The sequence below is a fragment of the Dryobates pubescens genome, chromosome 8 (genome assembly GCF_014839835.1).
Source record: "Dryobates pubescens isolate bDryPub1 chromosome 8, bDryPub1.pri, whole genome shotgun sequence".
Classification (NCBI taxonomy): Eukaryota; Metazoa; Chordata; class Aves; order Piciformes; family Picidae; genus Dryobates; species Dryobates pubescens.
Window position 1 is genome coordinate 12,084,210 of NC_071619.1, and position 20,546 is coordinate 12,104,755.

The 20,546-nt window shown below is 42.8% G+C and overlaps 1 protein-coding gene across 4 annotated transcripts in view; it reads left to right on the forward strand.

Moving 5' to 3' along the window:
- The window catches only part of BTRC (beta-transducin repeat containing E3 ubiquitin protein ligase), a 129,098-nt gene that overhangs the window by 39,163 nt on the left and 69,389 nt on the right, over positions 1 to 20,546 (forward strand). For all 4 annotated transcript variants that reach the window (XM_054163184.1, XM_054163185.1, XM_009908120.2 and 1 more), the window contains one exon: positions 15,726 to 15,803. In XM_054163184.1, coding sequence (XP_054019159.1) covers positions 15,726 to 15,803 — 78 coding nt within the window. The remainder of the gene's footprint in view (positions 1 to 15,725; positions 15,804 to 20,546) is intronic.

Genomic DNA, 20,546 nt, shown 5'->3' on the forward strand with positions numbered 1-20,546 from the left:
CTGGCAGAGAAGGCCTTCTTCACGGATCAGCAGAGACTTACGGTTTTCTTTTGGTAGTACATTGCAGTTCAGTAATTGGAAATTGGCATTTGTTCTGCACCTGCACTGACTGTCAGAAGCTGCGTGTGCTTTTGTTAGTTCTTCAGTCTGAATATCAAGAAGTGTGACAGCAGCAGTCACTGAGAAATACCACCCCGGTATGCCCAGCATGATGGTGAATTTAGACTGCATCGTAGCTGTCCTCCTTCAGCCTCCACGTTAATGGGCTCATTACTATGTGATGTGATCTTCCTGATAAGGAGAGGGCAAGGTCTTTAGCACACCTGCATCAGTTTGGCTGATAAAAAGGGGGGGAAAAAAAGACGAGTTTTCTCTCCCCCCGCGGTTAGAAACTGTAAAGGTGTGTAAAGCCGTGGCGACAAGTGGCACAGGCACAGGCTCAGAAAGCAGACAGGTATTTTGAAAGCTAGCTTCGGCTCCTCAGGACCGCCAACATCTGCTCGGAGGTGTCGCGGAGCTGCACAAGGCGCTAATTGAATTACTCTTTTCTGGAGTTGCAGGCTGTGCTAATTGAATTAGAATCAAGCTCTGCGTGTGCGCGCACACTGCGCATGGCTCGGGGAGGGGAGCGGGCCTGCGGGGTCCGGCCGTCCCCTGGGCTGGGCTGAGCTCAGCTCGGGCTGCTCTGAGCTGGGTTGATCTGGGGCTACTCTGCGCTGGGCTGCGCTGCCCTCTGACGGCCCCGGCCGGTACTGCAGGGCGGAGGGAGGCCGCAGCCGTAGCTCCCACCGAGCCGTCCCCGTGGGCCCGCAACGTGTCGGGACAGGGAACGAAATGGCTGCTTCCTGTTTTTCTATATGTCGTGGGTTTAAATAACGTTTTGGCGACTTTCCCGTGATCTTCTAGGGTCTAATCTTAATCTTTGTGCCTCCTTTCTTCAGACAAAGCCACGGAGTGTACCCCACAGCAGCCCTCTCTCAGCAGCTGCAGGTGTTTCCCCTCTCTGCTGCAAATCACTGGCCTCCGTTATCATTTTGAATTTGGTGACCCTATGGGCATTGCTTCAGAGGGAGCAAGTTGGACAAGGTCAAGTTTATCTGTTTCTGCAGAACAGACAAAGAGCTAATACCCCATTAAATAATTAATTTTAATTTAACAATTAAAATACGGAAGTTTGCTACAAATTTGGAGACGCCATGAAGTACTTTATCATCCAGAATTTAAGCCAATGTTAGTCAGAATGCAGTGACTCTTGGAGAATATAAGATGCAGAGGTAGATCTGAATAACTTTAAAGGCTTGTATATATAGGGAGAACACAATTAAATACTTCTTTTAAACCAGGTATTTGTGTGACCATATGCAGATTTCAAGGAAACAAATCCAAACACTCAAAGTGTGCACTTCCTCTTCTCATAAGTCATAGCTTGAAGAGGTGCTGACTTTGCTGCACTATGTCAGGTGGGCTTCTTTTTACTTCTTCTTCTTCTTGCTACCTAGTGCAAAAAAAACAGTCAGGTATTTTCTTTCCTGTATTCTGTCTTCTGTAGACCACAAGATGACTCAGTTTTCTATACAATTTCAGCCGTTTCTGCAAAGCTTTCTTTGTTTGGTGGATTATTCTCATAAACCATATCAGAGATAAGGTGGTATTTATTTTGCTTCAGTGGATGTTCCTTAGATTTTGGTGCTTTATAAATAGACAAAAAATAATTTACTGGAATGCTTTGCCAACTGGCTAAAATTAAACTGTACTTGTAGAGATACATAGATAATGTCCTGTGATGTGCTTGCTTCTTTTTTATGATATTTGAGTACTTGCCCTGTATCTGGTGATGTTAAACAGGTCTTCTAGTTACCACTGAGAATTAGTAAAATGCTGCCTGACACAGAACTTGTGAATTTTCAGTTTCATTGAAACTTGTTTAAGAACTTGCTGATCCCCAAAATGGAAAGCAGATTTTCAGTTGTTTGTGGGTTGGGGTTTTTTTGTGTGTGTAAGAAGTAGTATTTTGTTGCCTTTGGAGGAAAATTCCCAGATAAATTTATTCATTAAATTAATTTTTCTTTTATTTACATTTGTAGCTGTTTCTCTTTAGCATTTATAGACACACACATACATATATAACTACTAAAAAGCATTCAAATACGATCAAGCTGTCGGCCGCCTTGGCTCCCTTTCATAGTAGTCAGGTAGGCTTTCTAGTAACCATTGGTAAGGAAATATCCAAGTAACTCATTGGTCATGCCAAATGTTTATTTGGGGGTTTGTGTTTAGCTCTTAAATGATTGCCAATATGATTTTGTAGCATTATGGAATTTTCCAAGCTCAGTCTGCATACAGTAAGATCAACCAGCTGCCTTTTGTCTACCTTCAACAAAAATCCATGTGATTTATTCTCTCAAGATTCAACTGTATACCCAGCAAACAAAGGAAGCAACTCTTCATTCAGCCAATAAAGCTGCATATGTTCTTACTCTTTCAGGAATATGCCTTGCTCTTCTATCCCATCTTCAGAGCAATAAAGCAGTGCAGCATCCTTTGATGTAGGTAATAACATTTGACCTTGCAACGAGAGTACGTTCCCTTGTCGAAATGAAGACAACTAACATGTTGATGTTCTGGGTTGTTCCTAATGTAAAAAATATATGTTAAAATAGTGGTGTGTATTATAAGACACACATATACAGTGCCTTCTTTTGGTAAAAGTCAGAAGTAGAGATGGTTGTTAGAAGGATTAGGGTTTGTCACCTTTAAAGTGATGTGGGAATGAGTTTGGTGCTGCCTTAAGCTGTAAGTGGGAAAGAATCCATTCCATCCAGTGTATAAAGTGCTTTTAAAAACAATCTATTTCTAGAACCTAAATTGTCCTGGGACCAGCTCTTGATATAAAAATTCATAGAAACCTGTTTTTCCGAGTGTGGTAACTTCTTGCCATAGTGCTGTAGTGTTAGAATTCACATTGGCCAGGTTGTTCTGTAAATTAAACAGTGACAGCTTCCCTCGGGGGAACAGCCAATGTATTTATGATGATGTGCTGATTACACAAAATACACTGCAAGCAGAAAACAGCTGCAGAGAACAAACCTCTTAAAAGAATACAATTACAAATAGCACCCTCAGTATTTCTAGTGGTGAGAGTAGAATACAGCATGCTAATGCAGTCATCCAGTTTGCTTCCAAAGAAAAGAGATCTCCGAAGAAGAGGCTGAAGTATGGTTGGGTGCACATGCTGTGCCAATACAGAGTGGTCCATCATCCCTTTCTGAAGGTGAAGGGCAAGAACACACCTTAGGCCTGCTTTTTAGCTGTCCTTGTTTCTTGGTTGCAACTCCAGCAGCGCTGGCCAGTGGGGCACTGGGGCTCTCTGGCTCTCGTTGGCAGTGCATGCCCTCTGTCCTTGTTAAAAATTGAGATGTGATGAGTTGACTAATAAACAGTTTGCACTACCAGTCTGACCATTAAGAAACAGATTGTAGGAGGTGTTACAGAGACAAAAATGATCCCTGATGTGAAGCTGAGCTTTCTTCTATTGCTCACTGCTCGCTTTGAGGGGAACTTTTAGAAATAAATATTGGTGGTTGGGTTTTTTTTTCCTAGACCGCAACATTTTGTTTTTAAAAGGTCTCTGATCTGTATGTCTCATACAGGACAGTTTAGGATCAATTCAGGATATGACAATAAAACTTGAATCAGAATGTTACTGGGAAGATAGCAGAGGGGTGGGACTATGCCCACAGACTCAGGACATGAACAGACCTTGGAAGGTCCTTTGAACCTTCCTTCGCGTGGAAACAAAACTGAGAAGTAACTGGAGTTGTTTTGTGTACTGTGGCAGTGTGCAAGAGAGAAGTTGCTCTGTGGTGGAGTATTTGAGGGCTTGTTGAAAATGGGGAGAATGTAGCAGTGGTAAGTCACACAGCTGCTATTGTCTCACTTTGGAGGGCTACAAAACAAAAATCTCTAGAAATTCAAAGCACAGTCTTTTTTATGTCTGAGATGAGCTGTCACACTTCAGCTTTTACTTAAGGCTACGTCAAGTACTGAGAAAGCCCTTTCCATTTACTTCTTGAGAGCCACTGGTAGGTAAGTATAAAGCCTTTTAAAAGTCTGGGATTCTTGTGTTTGGTGTCTTTTGTTATGTTCGGAGACCAGCATCAATACAACATGTTTCAAATACTGGGCAAGAAATCATCTGCTTAAAGAAATGTTGCCCTTTCAGCTTAGAGATCTGTTGGTTTTTTTTAAAGCAGATGAAGTAACAACAGTGGCAGTCTAATTTGGAAGGACTTTAATTCACTTGCTTAAAAAGAAGAATTGGGCTTTCCATCTATGGATTGCTGGCATGTCCTAATAGACTGTTATTCATCTGTCTGTGTTTTCTTTAAATTGTTTTTGAGCCTCCCTGTGTTGTCCTGCTCTGCTGACATGTATCCCATGTGGCAAGGGGGAGTTTTGTATAATCACCCTGCTTTAATCAATAGAATAATTGATAAACCAGATAAGATTTAAACTGATTACCTCCCCGAGCAGAACTCCCTGAGGGCCTTGGACTCTCTTAATTTTGACATGTATGTTGTGTACCCCGTGGATGAAGTGCAGTTTGAATTATCTGTTTTTATTTGCTTAATGACGGGGAGGGTGTTAAAGTCAAATGTTTAATTAACCCAGCAATGGGCTGCGCTGTCACTTACACACACATCCAGCTGATTGAGATATCTCACCGAGAATACTGAATAGGAATGATAATGCGGCACTGAGACGGAAGATTGCTTTTTCAATCCATTTGCTGGGTCACTGCTTTGAATGTCTTATTGGATGAAAGGCATTCAGCCTGGGAAAAAAAAAAAAAAACAAAAAAAAAAAACCCAACAAAAAAAAATCAGCATTTAAGTACATTTTGTTTTCCTGGCCCCTCTCTACCAAGAAGTTAACTAAAACAGATATGTTGTAGGTTTAATAAGCCATTCGTGTTGTAGCAAAAAGCTGCAAATAGTGGATCTCTCTAGGCAGTGATCTAGAGCTGTATAATTTGCTAGCCCCAAGGTATCTGAAGGTGAGATGCTATATACGCCTTTATCTTTCCTTCTTTGATTGCTTGGCTACCTCCCCCCCCCCCCCTCCCCGATTTGATGGGCTCCAACTCTTGTTCCTTACTCCACAGGGTGGGATTTGTAATAATTTTTTTGTATCTCCTTGCTCTAGTTCAGGAGCGTGGCATTTTGGAGCTGGAGTAATTTTGTAATAGCAGAAGCTAATACTGAACTTTCAAACTGAAAACAGGAGAGGCTGTTGTGTTGCCACATTCAAATTTGTTCTAGCCACATCAGGAGGACCCAGGGGGTTTGTTTCTTTGCTTGCTAGCCAAATGTTGTAATATGCAGTGCCTAATCTGTGATTTTCCATAATTTTCTTTAGAAGATTATAATGTTTGTTTTGTTTGATGTGATGAAAAGCTGGGACATGTTTGGACTTGCACTTAAAAAAAAATATCAGCCATGAGGTATTTCAACAACACTATATGGAAGTAAATGCACCACGTATTGGAGGTTGACTAAACTTACTCCGTAGTCCAGTGGTGAATGATGCTTCCTGTAATAAGAGTAACTTTGGAAGCTAGAAAAAGCACCAGAGCCTGCCTCTATGGAGAAACTACTACTCTGAGACACGTTGGGGAGGCAGAGCTGTCACCTGAACTGCTCCATGCTGACTCTGTAGGTACTTTGGAACGGTTCTAGATTGAAAACCAAGTCACTTTGGCTGCAGGTTCATCTGCCTTGCGTTGTCTAAGGTATAAATATGTGTATGCCTCTATGTACTGTTGTGTAGACAATGTGCTGTGAATTCATGTCAACACTGTGGTGAGATCACTGACTAGCCATTGCTTTAAACAAGTGAGCTACGTTCACTGTTCCGAGGAGTAACTGTACCTAAAGAGGTTACCACCAGAGGACACAGAATTTGGAATTTGTTCCCCTGTACTCTCATTTTGACTTTGAGCAGATGTCTGCTTCATAGCTTGTTTTGTGTCTCCTTTTCCCTGTTCCTACAACAAAAAATGGGAAGCTAACAAATCAGAAAAGCATAAAACAATACAGCAAAATGAAGACAGCATAGTTGAATTGGATGTTTGGGAGCAAGAAAGCAAGCCTTGAGCTCTGAGGAGGGAGGGATAGGATGACAAGTAGAGGTCTTTTTGTGTACTTGGCAGGAAAGCTCAGAATGAGAGGTTTTGAAAAAACCCAGCAAAATAATAAATGACCAGGGATGGGGAGGGGAAGGAGTTTTACAGTGATACCAGTGGGACTGCTTTGGTCCTTTGAGGGAAGTAGTTGTAAAAAGCTAAAAAGTAATACTTTAAGAAGGACATGAGATCTGCAGCAAAACTGGCCAATTTTACAACCCATTTCTTAGAGCACTTGCAGCCCTTATGCAGATGAAGCTGCAATAAATATTGTACAAAGAAAGTGAATCTCTATCTAGAGAATTTTAATAAATAAAAAGTCTTTTAAAAAATTCTCCCCAGATCCATTTGCTCTTGCTAGCTCTTGTTAATCCTAGAAATAGGGGTTTGACATCTATTTTTGGGGGTGTTGGCTTATGGTCAGAGCCTGTAAAAGCTGACCTTGTGCTTTACCCCTCTCCCCCCCCCCCCCCCATCCAGAGTTACACATCAAGAAAATACTTTATTCCAGCCTACAAAAGCACTGACAAAAGCTGCAATTTCTGGGTGTGGGAGGGAAGAATCCTGCAAATGAAAGTATATAATTTCAAACTTTAGTAGTTTAACACCCTGGGAAGAGTATAGAAAATGATGGTTTTGTGAAAGAAATGTAGCAAACTGAAGACAACAAAGAAGTGAGACCCAAATCTTGTCCGATTCAATTCTTCTTTAAAAGGCTTCTGTTGCATACAAAATCCCTCTTCCCAAAGCATGCATGGCACAATTCTGCAGTGTAGTGGTGAAGATTAACCTCAGCTAAAGTTGTTTAGAGAAGAATTTGAGCAGAGCTTAGAAAGGCTGGAGAAATTGTTAAGGCTGTCCTAAAGAATAGAGAAGGAAGAATACTGTTTTGTTCAGTATGGGGAGCAGCTATGCAGGGTAAGTTGCCAGCAAGATACAATCCAATGTTAATGTGATTCAGAACAAGCCTTGCCACTAGTCTTACATAAGTAGCCTGGTTGGATATTTGGAAATACACCCATATTATGTGTATCATAAGGTTAATTGGATGTTTTCATCCATGCTTTTTGGGAATACGCAGTTTCTGTGCTTTATAAAGATGCAGATAGCTTTGAAGTACGATAAAATCTTGGAGTACAAGATGTACACTATAAAATCATGCATAGAAAATGCTGGCTCTAAAAGCCTATGTGTACCTGTGTAGGTGCTGATCAATTTGTGCTATTAAGGAAAAGAAATCCTGAAGCAGACCTGCTTCAGGTCTGAAGAAAATGCAAATAATAAAATTCAACTTAGAGGTCCTTGAGGCTTCTTAAGCTCTAACCTTGTGATGAGGAATGGGGAAGTTGAACTGCCTAATGCAGATGTCTGTGAGTTACAAAAATAACCAGATGTCCTGATTAGCAGAAGCAAATGTTCTTCCCTTAATCCACGTGAAATTATATTCAAAGGCTCTCCGGATGTAATGCTTGTGTAAATAAGGCACCAACAAACATTGGAATAGAAAGGGCCATTGGCCAACTAGCTTGCAAGGCTTGAAAGCTTGAATATTAAAAACGAATTTACCACTGCTGACTCTCTTAAATTCACCAAACAGAAATGTTAAACAGGACTGCTTCCCGGGGAACGGGGAAAGACTGTTCTCATTAGCCATATTTTCTCTCTCTCTTTCTCCGTCTCTCTCGCTCTTGTTTGAGAAATGCCTATGAAGTGAAGCTAGCTTTTTAGAATTTCCCTAAAGGGCTTGTTCCCAGCATCTGAATTTCTGTTTATTTTTTTAACTACAGCTAGATCTGTGGTCTTCAGAATGGGTGTGTTCATCATCTCTTTGATATTTGTGCTGGCTTTTGGTATTTTAAACTGCATTTACTGGTGTTCTGGTGATACTGACTCCTCACACCTTTATGTCACCTTCTATATGCAAGCAAGGGAGCTGGAGTTGCTTAGCCTGGAGAAGAGGAGACTCAGGGGGTGACCTTATTGCTCTCTACAACTACCTGAAGGGGGGTTGTAGACAGGCAGAGTTTGGTCTCTTCTCCCAGGCAACCAGTACCAGAACAAGAGGACACAGCCTCAGGCTGTGCCAGGGGAGGTTTAGGCTGGAGGTTAGGAGGAAGTTTTACACAGAGAGAGTGATTGCCCATTGGAATGGGCTGCCTGAGGAGGTGGTAGAGTCACCATCACTGGAGGTGTTCAGGAGGAGACTTGACAGGGTGCTTGGTTGCATGGTTTAGTTGATTAGGTGGTGTTAGATGATAGGTTGGACGCGATGATCTCAAAGGTCTCTTCCAACCTGGTTTATTCTATTCAGTGATCAAATTAACTTGATAAGACAACTTGATGCTATGAAGTTCCATTATCAAGTCTTGTTGCTTTCAAAGTTTGCTTCTAATTATTGGTTTGAATGAAAAATTAGGAAAAATCTGAAGGATGCGTTCCACAGATGTAAAAGTCACAATCTTTTCCTGGTTTTCAACTGCAAGAAAGGTTACTGAAACCTCCATGATTTTGGGCAGGATTACCATGGATTCAGACCATATGTGTGTGTGTGGTTGAGGGAGCAATGTTGTACTTTTCCATTTTCACTGCTGTCAGAGCTTCAGTTTTAAGAATTTAGGTTATAAGGTGGTACTTGGGCTGCTTGGGCATGAATTTGAACTTGGTTTCTTTGGGCAGCACATAAAAGGTCAGAGTGGGGGTAGGAAAGTCCCTATCAAGGGGAGTTTATAAATGTATTGGAGGAAGGAAGGCCAGGATTCTGTGCAGGTAACAAGGTAATATATAAACATGATACACGTGTATAGCAGTCTGCAAAGCAGGTACTGAACTGGAAGGCCAGGTTGGCTTCCTCCCTTTCCTTTTGCCATATCAGTCACTGCAAGGCAGGCTGCAGTTTCTCTGCCTTCTCCCTCCATCATTCTGATGCTTAGCCATAAACCCCTTACAAAAGTACCATTTAACTTTAAACTTGTAAGAACTGGGAAACTTGTCTGTGCCTTCATTCTGGGCTGCAGTCACCCCCTTGTGCCTACGCATTGCAATTTATGGTGTTCTCTGAAAGGATCCAATCTCGGTGAATGTTCAGAGCAGCAAATGCCAAGGAGGAATGGGGTCTGATACTTATCTCTGCATTTTCATTGCTGTGGATCTCCCTGTGTGTTACAGCTGTCATTTTTGTTTTATCTACCAAACAGGCAGAGAATTGCCTTCAAACTTGCAGCTTTCATACTGGGTTTTTTTTTCCTCAAAGAATGTTACCAATATTAACCTTTTATATGTAGTGACTTGCCAAATAAGCATTAATTCGAATATTTTGGGCCTTATGATGGGAGGGAAAAAAAAAAGGGGAAGCTATCATTAAATCTTTTTAGTGTATGTTAGACCCTGTTGTTTTTTTTTTTCAAACAGTAATACTGCTTTCAGGCTGACATTGGCTATGCCAAGATTCATCCTAGCACTGTTTGAAATGGCTGAGATATTTATAAACTGACAGACAGCATTTATAAAATCAGGATGCTGACAGTCCCTTAACGGTAACAATGGACTCGGACTCATCTATCACTTACAAAGGTTATTGGAAAGGGAACGTAAGGCTTATATGTGCCTCCAGTCTTAGATTGGCACTTATTTCCACACATCTCTCTTTTTCTCTCCTCCCTGTGTCCCCTTCCACTTTTCAGTCCACTCTAGCTGACATGGGCATCAGGCAATTGCAGCTAATTTATCCAATGATTCCTTCTCCTGCTTTCTGCAAGAAACTGATGCAAACTGGAAGACCTCAAACTTCATAGCGACATTCCCTGCCTCCCAAATCTCCCCCTTCTAGACAAGGGAAACATCCTGACTGCTGGCAGGCTTGAACTGGGAAAGAATAAGAGAGTGCATTGACTGACACACTTAACCTGGGGCTGGGCAGCAGTCAGACAGGCCTTCTGCTTCCTTTCCCTTGCATATAGCACTAGTCTGCAGGCAGAATGCTGATGTACCTACTTTATTCAGTGGCTTCCTCTTGGCCGAGACAGTACCCCTCTGTCCTTGGTGAGGAGGGCCAAGTGTAGTGCAGGGACGCTTCCAAGCAGCACAAAACAGGACTTGCAAGCTCTGATAAAATGCTATGTTCACTCAATGGACCTAGGAGCTTGAGGGTCAGGTTGTATCAACAGTTTGCAGTGGAAAAGGGGAAATGCAGTATCTGACTGGTGTGTGCTAAAGCATCTGTTTTAATGTGGCAACAGAAATACCGAGGCAGCTATGTTTGGCATTCAGTTTGCCCTTGAAGCATTTACTCTACTGTAACTGTTTGGACACTGTGTTCCCCCTGTATTATTTGCTTAGAGACCTGAAATGCCCAAGTAGATTTCCTGCATGTGGTGGGATCTGCTGATACCACTAAAAACACACCCTGCCCAGGCTTCTGTTCCAGCTGATGTGTACGCATGCAGTGGCTAGAGCGAGACTTGATTGGCTTGAGGGGGTCTATTTATCAGGGAACTCGATTAAAATACAGACTGCACATGACATCAAATTTGTAATCATTTTTCCACAGCAAGCAAGCATTTTCTGTATTGGATGCAGGTGTTTAAAGCAATAGTGTCTTTTAAGGGCCAGTGCAGCACAAATTCTGGCCTTTGGGATAATGACAAGTGTTTTGCCTGCATAAACAATATATTATTTTTTGGCCCCCCCCCGGCCCCCCCCCCCCCCCCCCCCCCGAGGTCTGCACACACCTAGTTTCCCTCCAGCTCATCATCTCTGTCAGGTTAATCAATAGGCACCGTATGGCAGAGGGTCAGTAATCAGTGTCATCGTGCCTTTAAATCGTGTTGAAAATTTGCTTAAAGCCTGGGCCAATTAACATCGAGATGATGAATGGATGGGTAGATGGGAAGAGCCTGGCGCTCAGGGGCTTTGTGAGAAGGAGATGCTCAGCTGTTGAGCAGCAGACACCAGCGAATAAAATCAGCCATTCATGTGAGCTCAGTCCACCCACTCTTAATGATAATGTCAATCTAGCAAAATATATACACATTGGAGTTGTCATGAGTTCATAAATCAAAGGAGTTTGTCAAAGGCATTCAGATTAACGAGGCAGCAGCAATAACAAGTCAAATTTGCATAGAGAATTGCCCGAATCTCAGTAAATTATGATCCTGTTTTTCATTTGATTATTTGCTAATGTCTCAAGAGGGAGAATGATTATATTAGCATGCAAAATCTACTCCAGAAGTAGAAATCCGAGGTATAGCAGACCAGCACACGATGACAATTAATCAGTTTCTGCATACTAGCATAAATGCACAAGGCCCAGAAATGAACTCCTTTTTTTATTATTATTTCTCCTTGCTACTGATCCAAATGGTTCAGCTTGACAGAGACTTTATATTGCTTTAACAGTGTTCTGAATTGTGCCTGCAGGCAAGACATAGTTATGCAGCTATAACCAACCTATCCATCTGCCAACCAGATTGGAATTCTCCTATCCAAGGCTTCCATTAACCCCCACTGACAGCTCCAAACAGGATTAAGAATTTGAAAGCATAAAAAATAGTTGTGCTTTTCACATAGACACACGCTTCTCCCCACCTCCCCACTCCTGGAAAAAGGCTGCGTCTGTACTCTTTTATAATTAGTGCAGGGTAGAACAGCACCAAAGAAAGCCTCCCCCAGTTGGCAGGGCTTTCATTTCCACCACCACGAGCGAGGCGGTACTAAAGGTAGCTCTGCCCAATTGGTAGTCCCTGGGAGTGCATTTCTCTGTGTATTATATCTCGTTCCCAGCAGTGTTTTGCTGGGCTGGGTACACAAAATGCTGCATGTCGTCTCCCGTCAAACACTTCAGTCTTGGGATTTCATGCATGTTGCGGCCCGTTGTGTTTAGCGGCGGAGGAGGCTTGGTGGGAAGAGTTAAATAGTGATAATTTTGTAGTGGTCTTTAAGACAACCTGCCATGGAGTTACGTTGTGTTAATTACAGGCTGAAGTTTTAAATGCAAATCAGGTTTAAAAGGATCTCATTACAGGCAGTAGCCATTTTAGGAAAACTGAGCTATGGAGGGCAGAGCCTCTTTCCAGGAATCTCCTGCTAGAGAGAGATGTTGAAGGTTACAAGAACTGTGAGCTTGGGTTTCCTGGCTTCTCTTCCCAGTGCTTCCACTGTCATTGTGTGACCTTGGGTAAAGGAAAAAAAAAAAAATAATTCTACCTGCCAGTGGAAAGGTGGGGGCAGGGGAGCTGTGTTTATCTTCCCAAGATTGATCAGTTTGTGCTTTGGAGACTTCAGCACTTCTCAACTTACCTTGCCTGTGGCTTGTTCAAAAGGAGAGACCCCTCGAGGCAAGCCCAAAAGCTTTCGGCCAGCTTGGCTTTAGTTTACGAAGGAAGGCTTGCCTGTGGGATTTAGAAGTTTTACCTGATGGGAAGTTATGGCTTTTCAGCTTTCTGTATGCAACTGGTATTTTTTGTTTCTTTCATTCTAACAAATTCCATCGTTCCTCTCCTACATACAGGAGTATAGTCAGTGCAGATCTTTAATATTCCTAGTGAGTACACTCAACTTACCGTCTGGATACCAAATGCTTCTTTCCAGGTCTGTGCCTGAGATGTGTGTTTCAGTAACCACGAGAGGGTGCTCCGAGCAGTTTCTCCCTTTGTCTGCCTCTCTTACGGCCGAGAGCATCAGTGAAGTCCTGCTGAAGCAAACCTTATTGTGACCTCGCACATGTTTCTCCCTCCTCCCACCTTGTTCAGCAAGGAGAAATATATAGATGTACTGCTTCAGTCGATTACATTATGCTCTTCCCATGGCCACGGCTAAGTGTTGCCACATCAAATGAAATTCACTTCCACGCAGCTACAGTTTGTCCTGAAATAATGCAGGGTCTGGTACCTGCACCGGGATTGATGGGTTTCCTATTCCTGAGAAATGAGCGGGAGTTATAAACATCTGTGCTTTTTCTTCAGCGTAATGCTTTCCAGTCATTCTGTCTTCACCGAGCGTAACTTACTTGCCGACAAAAGTGCACGAGCAGCGCTCCTCTTTAATAGTCTGCTATCGGAGCTGCTGTGTTGGTGCTGTAGAATGGTGAGACGCCAAGCTGTGAACCACCATATGCACTTGGCAGTCTTTGTCTGGTCTTTGTTCAGCCAACCTCTTAGCCTTGCCACCTATAAAGATAATGAATGCAAAACGGTCCTCTGCTTGCTCTTAAAATTAGATGCTCAGCTTAAAGAAGAAGCAGATAACCTGATGCTCTGCAGTAACTAGAAATTTCAAAAGAAGGGCTGACAGTTCACCAGCAGCACTGGTTGGTTTTTTTTCTGCTTTTTGATGGGTTTTTTTTGAAGGAGGATCCTTAATGGCTTTGAAATGCGAGAAGAATGCAAGGTTTCACTGTCGGAGAAACATTATTTGGAAGGGGAAGTTGTTTTGGCAGTTGTAGGGAAAGGTGCTGAAAAAAAGCATCCAAACATTGTAAACAACCCTCCCTCAGCCCCACACAACAAAATGCATTTCCTTGAAATGTGTGGTATCTCACTTCAGATTTGTTTGCCTCACATTTGGTCTTTTTCTCCAAAGCACAACAATTAAAACCCTTACCTGAATCGATCACTTACTAAACTGTGTTTCATGAGGAGAAAGGAGCAGCTTTTGATGTACTTTTTGGAGAGACATGATTCTGGCTTGTATGTTTTTATGATCACAGGCCTTCCTGAACTGCATGTAATGTAATAACTTGGTCCTTGCTGAGACCTCACATGAAAACTTTTAAAGGCTGTCCTCTTACAGCGATTTATCAGCCTGTTTAGGATTGATTTCCATTTTAAAACCCTGGTTACAACATCTCAGATGTCATGGTGCCTTGCAGGTTCTATATCTATATGTTTCAATACAAAAATGAATCCAAAATCACTAGGTGGTCTGCAAGCCTTGATTTACACAGAACACTTTTGACCAGTTTGTGTGTTTGGTTTGGGTTTTCTGGGTTTTGCTGTTGTGTGGGGGTTTTTTTTGTGTTCCACTTACTGCCCCCTTGTCTGCAGTTTCTCAGCAAACACTCCCTACCCCTGCCCTATGTCCTGGCTGTGCCTTTTTTTCCCCTTCACCAGACCAGCAAACCTGAGCTGCCTAGATGAAGCCTGATCACGCAGCACTGCAGTGGGCACACGAGCACACTGCTCTTCTGATGGCTTCCTGCAGCCTGCTTGCTTTCTGCTAGCCTTGCTCTGCCACGCTGGCTGTTCGCAGGGCCCGGCTCCTCCTTTGCCAACAGATGCCACTTCTGTCTCCTGAGGTGTTGGGCTGGAAGCTGGCTGGCTCTGTGAGAAGCCAGGCAGAGCAGTGCTCTGTGAAGGACAGGTCATTCAGGGGAGGAGAGGGCACAGGTACAGAATGCAAACTTCTGCATTAAAATACACACTTCTGAGCTTGTCCGCAAGTAAGTGGGAAAGTGCTGTTCCTGGCAGAGCTCTCCCTAAGCAGTCTTTCTGTATCTCTTTAAAACCTGTTTAGTTGCTCACTACTGAATGCATGGGAATGTGGCCTAAGGCTATGAATACTGTGGTGATCAAACTGATTTTCGATGTGTGTGTGGGATTCCCCCAAAGCTGGCTGTCATTACTCTGTCAAGGCGGTGGCTGAACCCATGCAAAGGAAAGCTTTCTTCCAGAGCAGATGACTTTGGCAGTGCAAACAGGATTGCTACCACATACCCATCAGTTTTTAACCAAATGTTTGCTACAGACTCTGCATGTCCTGAGATAAACTATAGCCTGTCTGCTCCAAAGCAGGTAATAATTGGTTTTAATCATGAGGTTAACAAGAGAAGAGAGTCCTGGTGGTCTTTCTTAGGGTGGAAAAGCCCTTGTACTTCTTGTCTGCTTTCTCATGTCTTACTGATACTCTTCATTTGGAGGTGGCAGCTTAAGTTTTGAAGCATCCATCTTTCTAGAAATTGTACCTGTATGTATAGTCAAGAGTCAGAAATGAACAACATAGCCATGACACCATACCCTACCTCCACAATTTATTTTGTTTGTTTTAAAAAACCTCTGACTAGAAGTTAGGTCTATTGTCATTTTGCTATGATTTTTGGCAACCAAGCAAACTCAGTCCAATTAGTAGTTTTTAGGCAGGTTAAAAGCATAGGGGCACAGGGAACAACAGTTGCACCCATTAATAACCATTTGCTTTCAACAGGTCCCACTGTTTTAAACAGTTCTGGGGTGTTGAGCAGCAGTGCAGTGGTGTTGCTGTGCTGATCCAGCCACCATTTCATCTTTTAAAAGTGGCTGTTATTGACAGTTTCAGATTAAATCCCTAAAGCCAGGCTTCTTTGGTAGAACCCTGCACAGTGGTGCATTGCTGTGTTGAGGAGGAGATATTTCTCTGCCAGTAGAAGCTGTTTGGCTTAAAAGAACAAGTTAACTTCTGGAATATATATGTGTAAAATACTAGCCTGCGTAGTACAGATACTCTGCTTCTTTTCTCCTTGCAAAGTGATATTAGGGATAAGAACTGAATTAAAGCTTACTTTCTTTCACAGAATTCCTCTGAGAGAGAAGACTGCAATAATGATGAGCCCCCTAGGAAGATCATTCCTGAGAAGAATTCACTTAGACAGGTATGTGATCAGTCTCTTTAAAAATGCAATAAAACTTTTTAGCTGTTTGAATCCTTAAATGCTTCTGGAAGTTGAAGTCTGACTTGTGCTCATGGAATATTCTTCCTGTTCTCCTTTGAGGTCTGAACAAGTCACACTGTACTGTGGAAAATCAGGCACAGAGACTTAGCTTTCAGGAGAGTTTGATGAAGCTTTCTAAAGAAATCTACGCTTCTGTACAGCACAATCAGCTATGACTTGCCAGTTATACTTTTCTCCATTTGGTGTTCATCAAGCCCTCTTCAGGCTTATTTTCTGTAATTGTTCCTGGGTTTGCCTTGCATCAGGTCAAGAGTCTTAAGTGTTCTACAATAGTAAAGCTTTTCATTGCCTTTGAAGGTAAATTTTCATGGAGGTGATGTCCAGGCTAATAATCTCCAAAATATTGTTTCTTCCATACTCATGTAAATCAATGGGTTTAAAGAATGGTCTGATAAGACATCATCAAGAGGCTGGACAGATGGGCAGAATCCAACGGCATGAGATTTAACACATCCAAGTGCCGGGTTCTGCACATTGGCCACAGCAACCCCATGCAGAGCTACAGGCTGGGGTCAGAGTGGCTGGAGAGCGGCCAGGCAGAGAGGGACCTGGGGGTACTGGTCTATGGTAGGCTGAACATGAGCCTGCAGTGTGCCCAGGCAGCAAAGAAGGCCAATGGCATTCTGGCCTGCATCAGGAACAGTGTGGCCAGTAGGAGCAGGGAGGTCATTCTGCCCCTGTACACTGCACTGGTTAGGCCACACTGTGAGCACTGTGTCCAGTTCTGGGCCCCTGAGTTTAGGAAGGTTGTTGACTTGCTGGAACATGTCCAGAGAAGGGCAACAAAGTTGGTGAGGGGTTTGGAGCACAAGCCCTATGAGGACAGACTGAGGGAGCTGGGCTTGCTTAACCTGGAGAGGAGGAGGCTCAGGAGTGATGTTATTGCTCTCTACAGCTACCTGAAGGGAGGTTGTAGACAGGCGGAGGTTGGTCTCTTCTTCCAGGCAACCAGCACCAGAACAAGAGGACACAGTTTCAGGCTGTGCCAGGGGAGGTTTAGGTTGAAGGTTAGGAGGAAGTTCTACACAGAGAGAGTGATTGCCCATTGGAATGTGCTGCCCAGGGAGGTGGTGGAGTCACCATCACTGGAGGTGTTCAGGAGGAGACTTGATAGGGTGCTTGGTTGCATGGTTTAGTTGATTAGGTGGTGTTGGATGATAGGTTGGACGCGATGATCTTGAAGGTCTCTTCCAGCCTGGTCTGGTCTGGTCCGGTCCATTCCATTCCATCTCTTTGTCCTTTATATGTGGTAAAGCAGATTTCTTACCATTTCAGAATGTTGTTATTTTTTTATCCCCACATTCAACAGAGAAAGTCTAGCTTGCAATTTCTGGGGAATTTAAGTTGGATTTAGTGATTTCAGATCCATTTCCACCTTACTCTTTCTCCCCACTGCAACCTTCAGGTGGCAGGAGCAAAAATATGTCTGTCCCTCAGCTGCCCAAGGTTGTTGCCTGGAGTATCAGAGTAGAACTCTTGATGAACGTGACTGAAGTGAATACCCCAAGCCACACATTGTGACAGCTGAGGGATTGGCACATTGCTGTCTGCATCTCAGCCACAGGAGCAGCAGTCTCAAGAAAAGGAATAAGGCAGTACTACACTGCCCCACTGCTTCTATTTCCAAGAGCAGTGTAGGTCAGGACCATAGTACAGGAAGAAGCATATTTTTGCTGTAGTATTTGTGCTCAGAGTTGTTGATTTTTGGTGTTGTTTATGTTGTTTAGCTTTTAATAAATAAATAATGTGTTGGAAGTGTTTGATTTCGTGGGAGTAAGTCTTGTGAAGGACTAGATGTGGCTGAGAGAGGTCCATCTAACAGATGTAGCCTGTGTTAAGTTTTAGAGAAGCAGCATTATGCTGGGCTAAGGAGTGAGGTCTCAGATGTTGCTGAGAAGGATGACCTTGTGTAGTTGATTAAATATGCTACATCGAACTTAAATTGTTTCTGGCATTTAGCAACTCACAGTGAGAACTAGAGGAAGAAGGCAAAGCTACTGGGTCCTTACTGTGTATCACCAGGATAGCCAAAATGGTCCCCAGCACACTAGGAAACTTCTTTTTTTCTTTTCATCTTAGAATTATCATGTTGATAACAACCTTCAGGTTCATCAAGAAAAGATGTGTGTATCTTCTCCAAGAAAAGGTTTGTAGTAAGAGATGTTAAGTCAAAAGGAACACAAGTTGCCTATTCTGTGTGCTTGCTTATCACACTGAATCCTTCCTTAGGATTAAGGAAGAAGTAACTCATAAGCAGTACTCAACAGGTCAAGAAGGTTTCTTGAGTTGAGTTTCCCTTCTGTTTTATTTCAAACTGCAGAAGTATTCTTCATGTCCAGGGAAAGCTGTCTTTCCCACAGGCTCACAATTTGTCATCACCAAGGTGACCAGATACCAAGAACAGACCTAATAACCACTTGTACTGTCCTGATAGTTCATACTGGAAGTAACTCACATGGACATTGTTTACATCAAAGATGTTAAGCTGCGTTTCAGGACATAGCTGAGATGTTGTATCAGTCTCTATCTTTGTGTCCAGTCTTTACAGTGGCAGAACAAAGTCCTTGGATATTCTGATTGCTGTCTGGGGCTTTTTGTGTTGAGAAGAGTGTGTGTGAACAACTTTTGGTATTAAAGCAAGTGCCCTTTTATCTAGATCATAAGAGGTATTTGTCCATGATTTTGTGCCTGTTGTGGAAGGAATTTTGGTTCTTCATGTAGGCATAAGTAAAGATGAGTATTTTGGAAGCTCACATTGCTCCTCTTCTCTGTTAGGTGTGGGTAAGTGGAGAGTTTCCCAACTGCAGTAGCAGAAATCAGACACAGGTGTAGCATGTGCCCATAGACTCACAATGAGTAGAGTCACTGTGGAAAGACCTGCATTGCCTGCAGAAAGGTACGCAGGGTAGCTGCCCTGTCTCACATCCTATCCATACTTTGTAAAACAAAAGGGTCTGACCTGCAAATACTGTCTAAGCAGTAACACACACAAAGTGCTTTCCACTTTAGTGGATAGATGCTAACTTGGTAAATAAATACTGAGAGCACAGTTTCTATTTGCTGTCCCTCCCTTAAGACACCACTGTTAAAATTTTATCATTGGGGAACATGTGTAGAGGAGCCAAATGTGTGTATGTGGGCAGAAGAGGAGTCTCTGCACTTAAATGGTCTTTTCAGTGAAAGTGGCCACAAGGTCTGTATTTTAATTTTCTAAAGCAAATCAAAATGAGATACATCAGCCCACTTTAGCAAAGTGATGATGTCTTGACATTTTCAGCTATTGACAAGTTTAAGTGAAGGTGTGTTAACTTTTCTTGCCTCGTTTTCAGTGCTGGTATTTAACCTTAGCCATAAATGTTGTCTCAGGTGGGCTTATGGAACAGACATACCAGAAGGTAGAGATAATAAGGAGGTGTAATGGCTACTTAAACATCTAAATTTGTAAGCAGTGGGTGAAGACACCCATTGCTTAGTGCTGTGGACCTTCCTACTAGGAGAAATACTGTTCTTCTGTTGATCAAAATGTGTTTTGGGGAAGGGTGTCATCAGAAGTCTCAACAAGTGGAGCTGTGTCCTTGGTGTGCTGGAAGTGGGAGGCACGGTTAGGCACTCATAGATGCATGAGGGGCAGCAAGGCAGAAGAGACATTGGGATTGGCACTGGGAAAGGAAACAGAGAAAGGTAATGAACTTGACACTGTTATCTGGAGCAGTAAAAATATCTAAGCTATGACAGGCTTTGAAGTAAGGATGCAACCATTCTGTTCTTGTGGAGCCCTCGATCTTGAAGAAGTTAAATCTTGAAGGGGCAAGCTGAAAATCCCAGTAGGAAAACAGGCTTCAGGGAAGAAAACAATGACAAGTGGCAAAAAGTTTCTGGCAACTTTATTTAAGCTAACAAACGAATTTTCACACTGCAAAGTTATAAATTAATTTTAATAGGCTGATCCAGATGGTCCATTTGGAAAATGGATAGCTTGATCTGTTGAAAATTAAACTAAATTTATCTCTCTCATACTTCAAACTGAAGTAAGCGTGAGAAGAGTGCCCATTAAGTCCAGCTCATACAGATGGACCGGCAGGTCACACATGGGACTAATCTGATTCATTTTAAAAACAAATGCCTGAGTTATTGAATCAGGTTCCTGTTTCAAGCCCTGCGTGTGAGCGTGTGTGTGTGTGTGTGTGTGTGTGCGAGCGCGCGTGCTGCCCTTTCAAAGGGACTGGCAAATGCTTCAGTGCCTTTTTAACCTGTGTGTTTCCATTTTAATTCAACTTCCTTGCCAAAAACCATAATTAGTTTTCAGTGCCTATCATTTAGCGTTAGACCCAAGCGCTAGATTGATTAGGTCAGGCATTTGTTATTTTAAGGGCTATGTCTCCATTCTTCATTTATGAAGAACATAAACTCAATAGTCTTGGGGAGAGAGCCGGCCTTTAGAAACGGGGAAAGGGAAGCTCTCTGGGGGCCCCTCCAGCCTTTTAGCTTCTGGGTGTTTTTAACAGAGCCATGAATGCAGATTTGTAAATTTATTGCAGTGCCATCTGTTTTTTTTTTTTGTAGGAGCCGTATTATTGTTGGCTCGTATCTGTCTATTGTGGTGGTCACTCCCCGGGAGCTTGCCCTCATAGTCCTAAGGAAAGTGATGAATAGTGGAGGTCA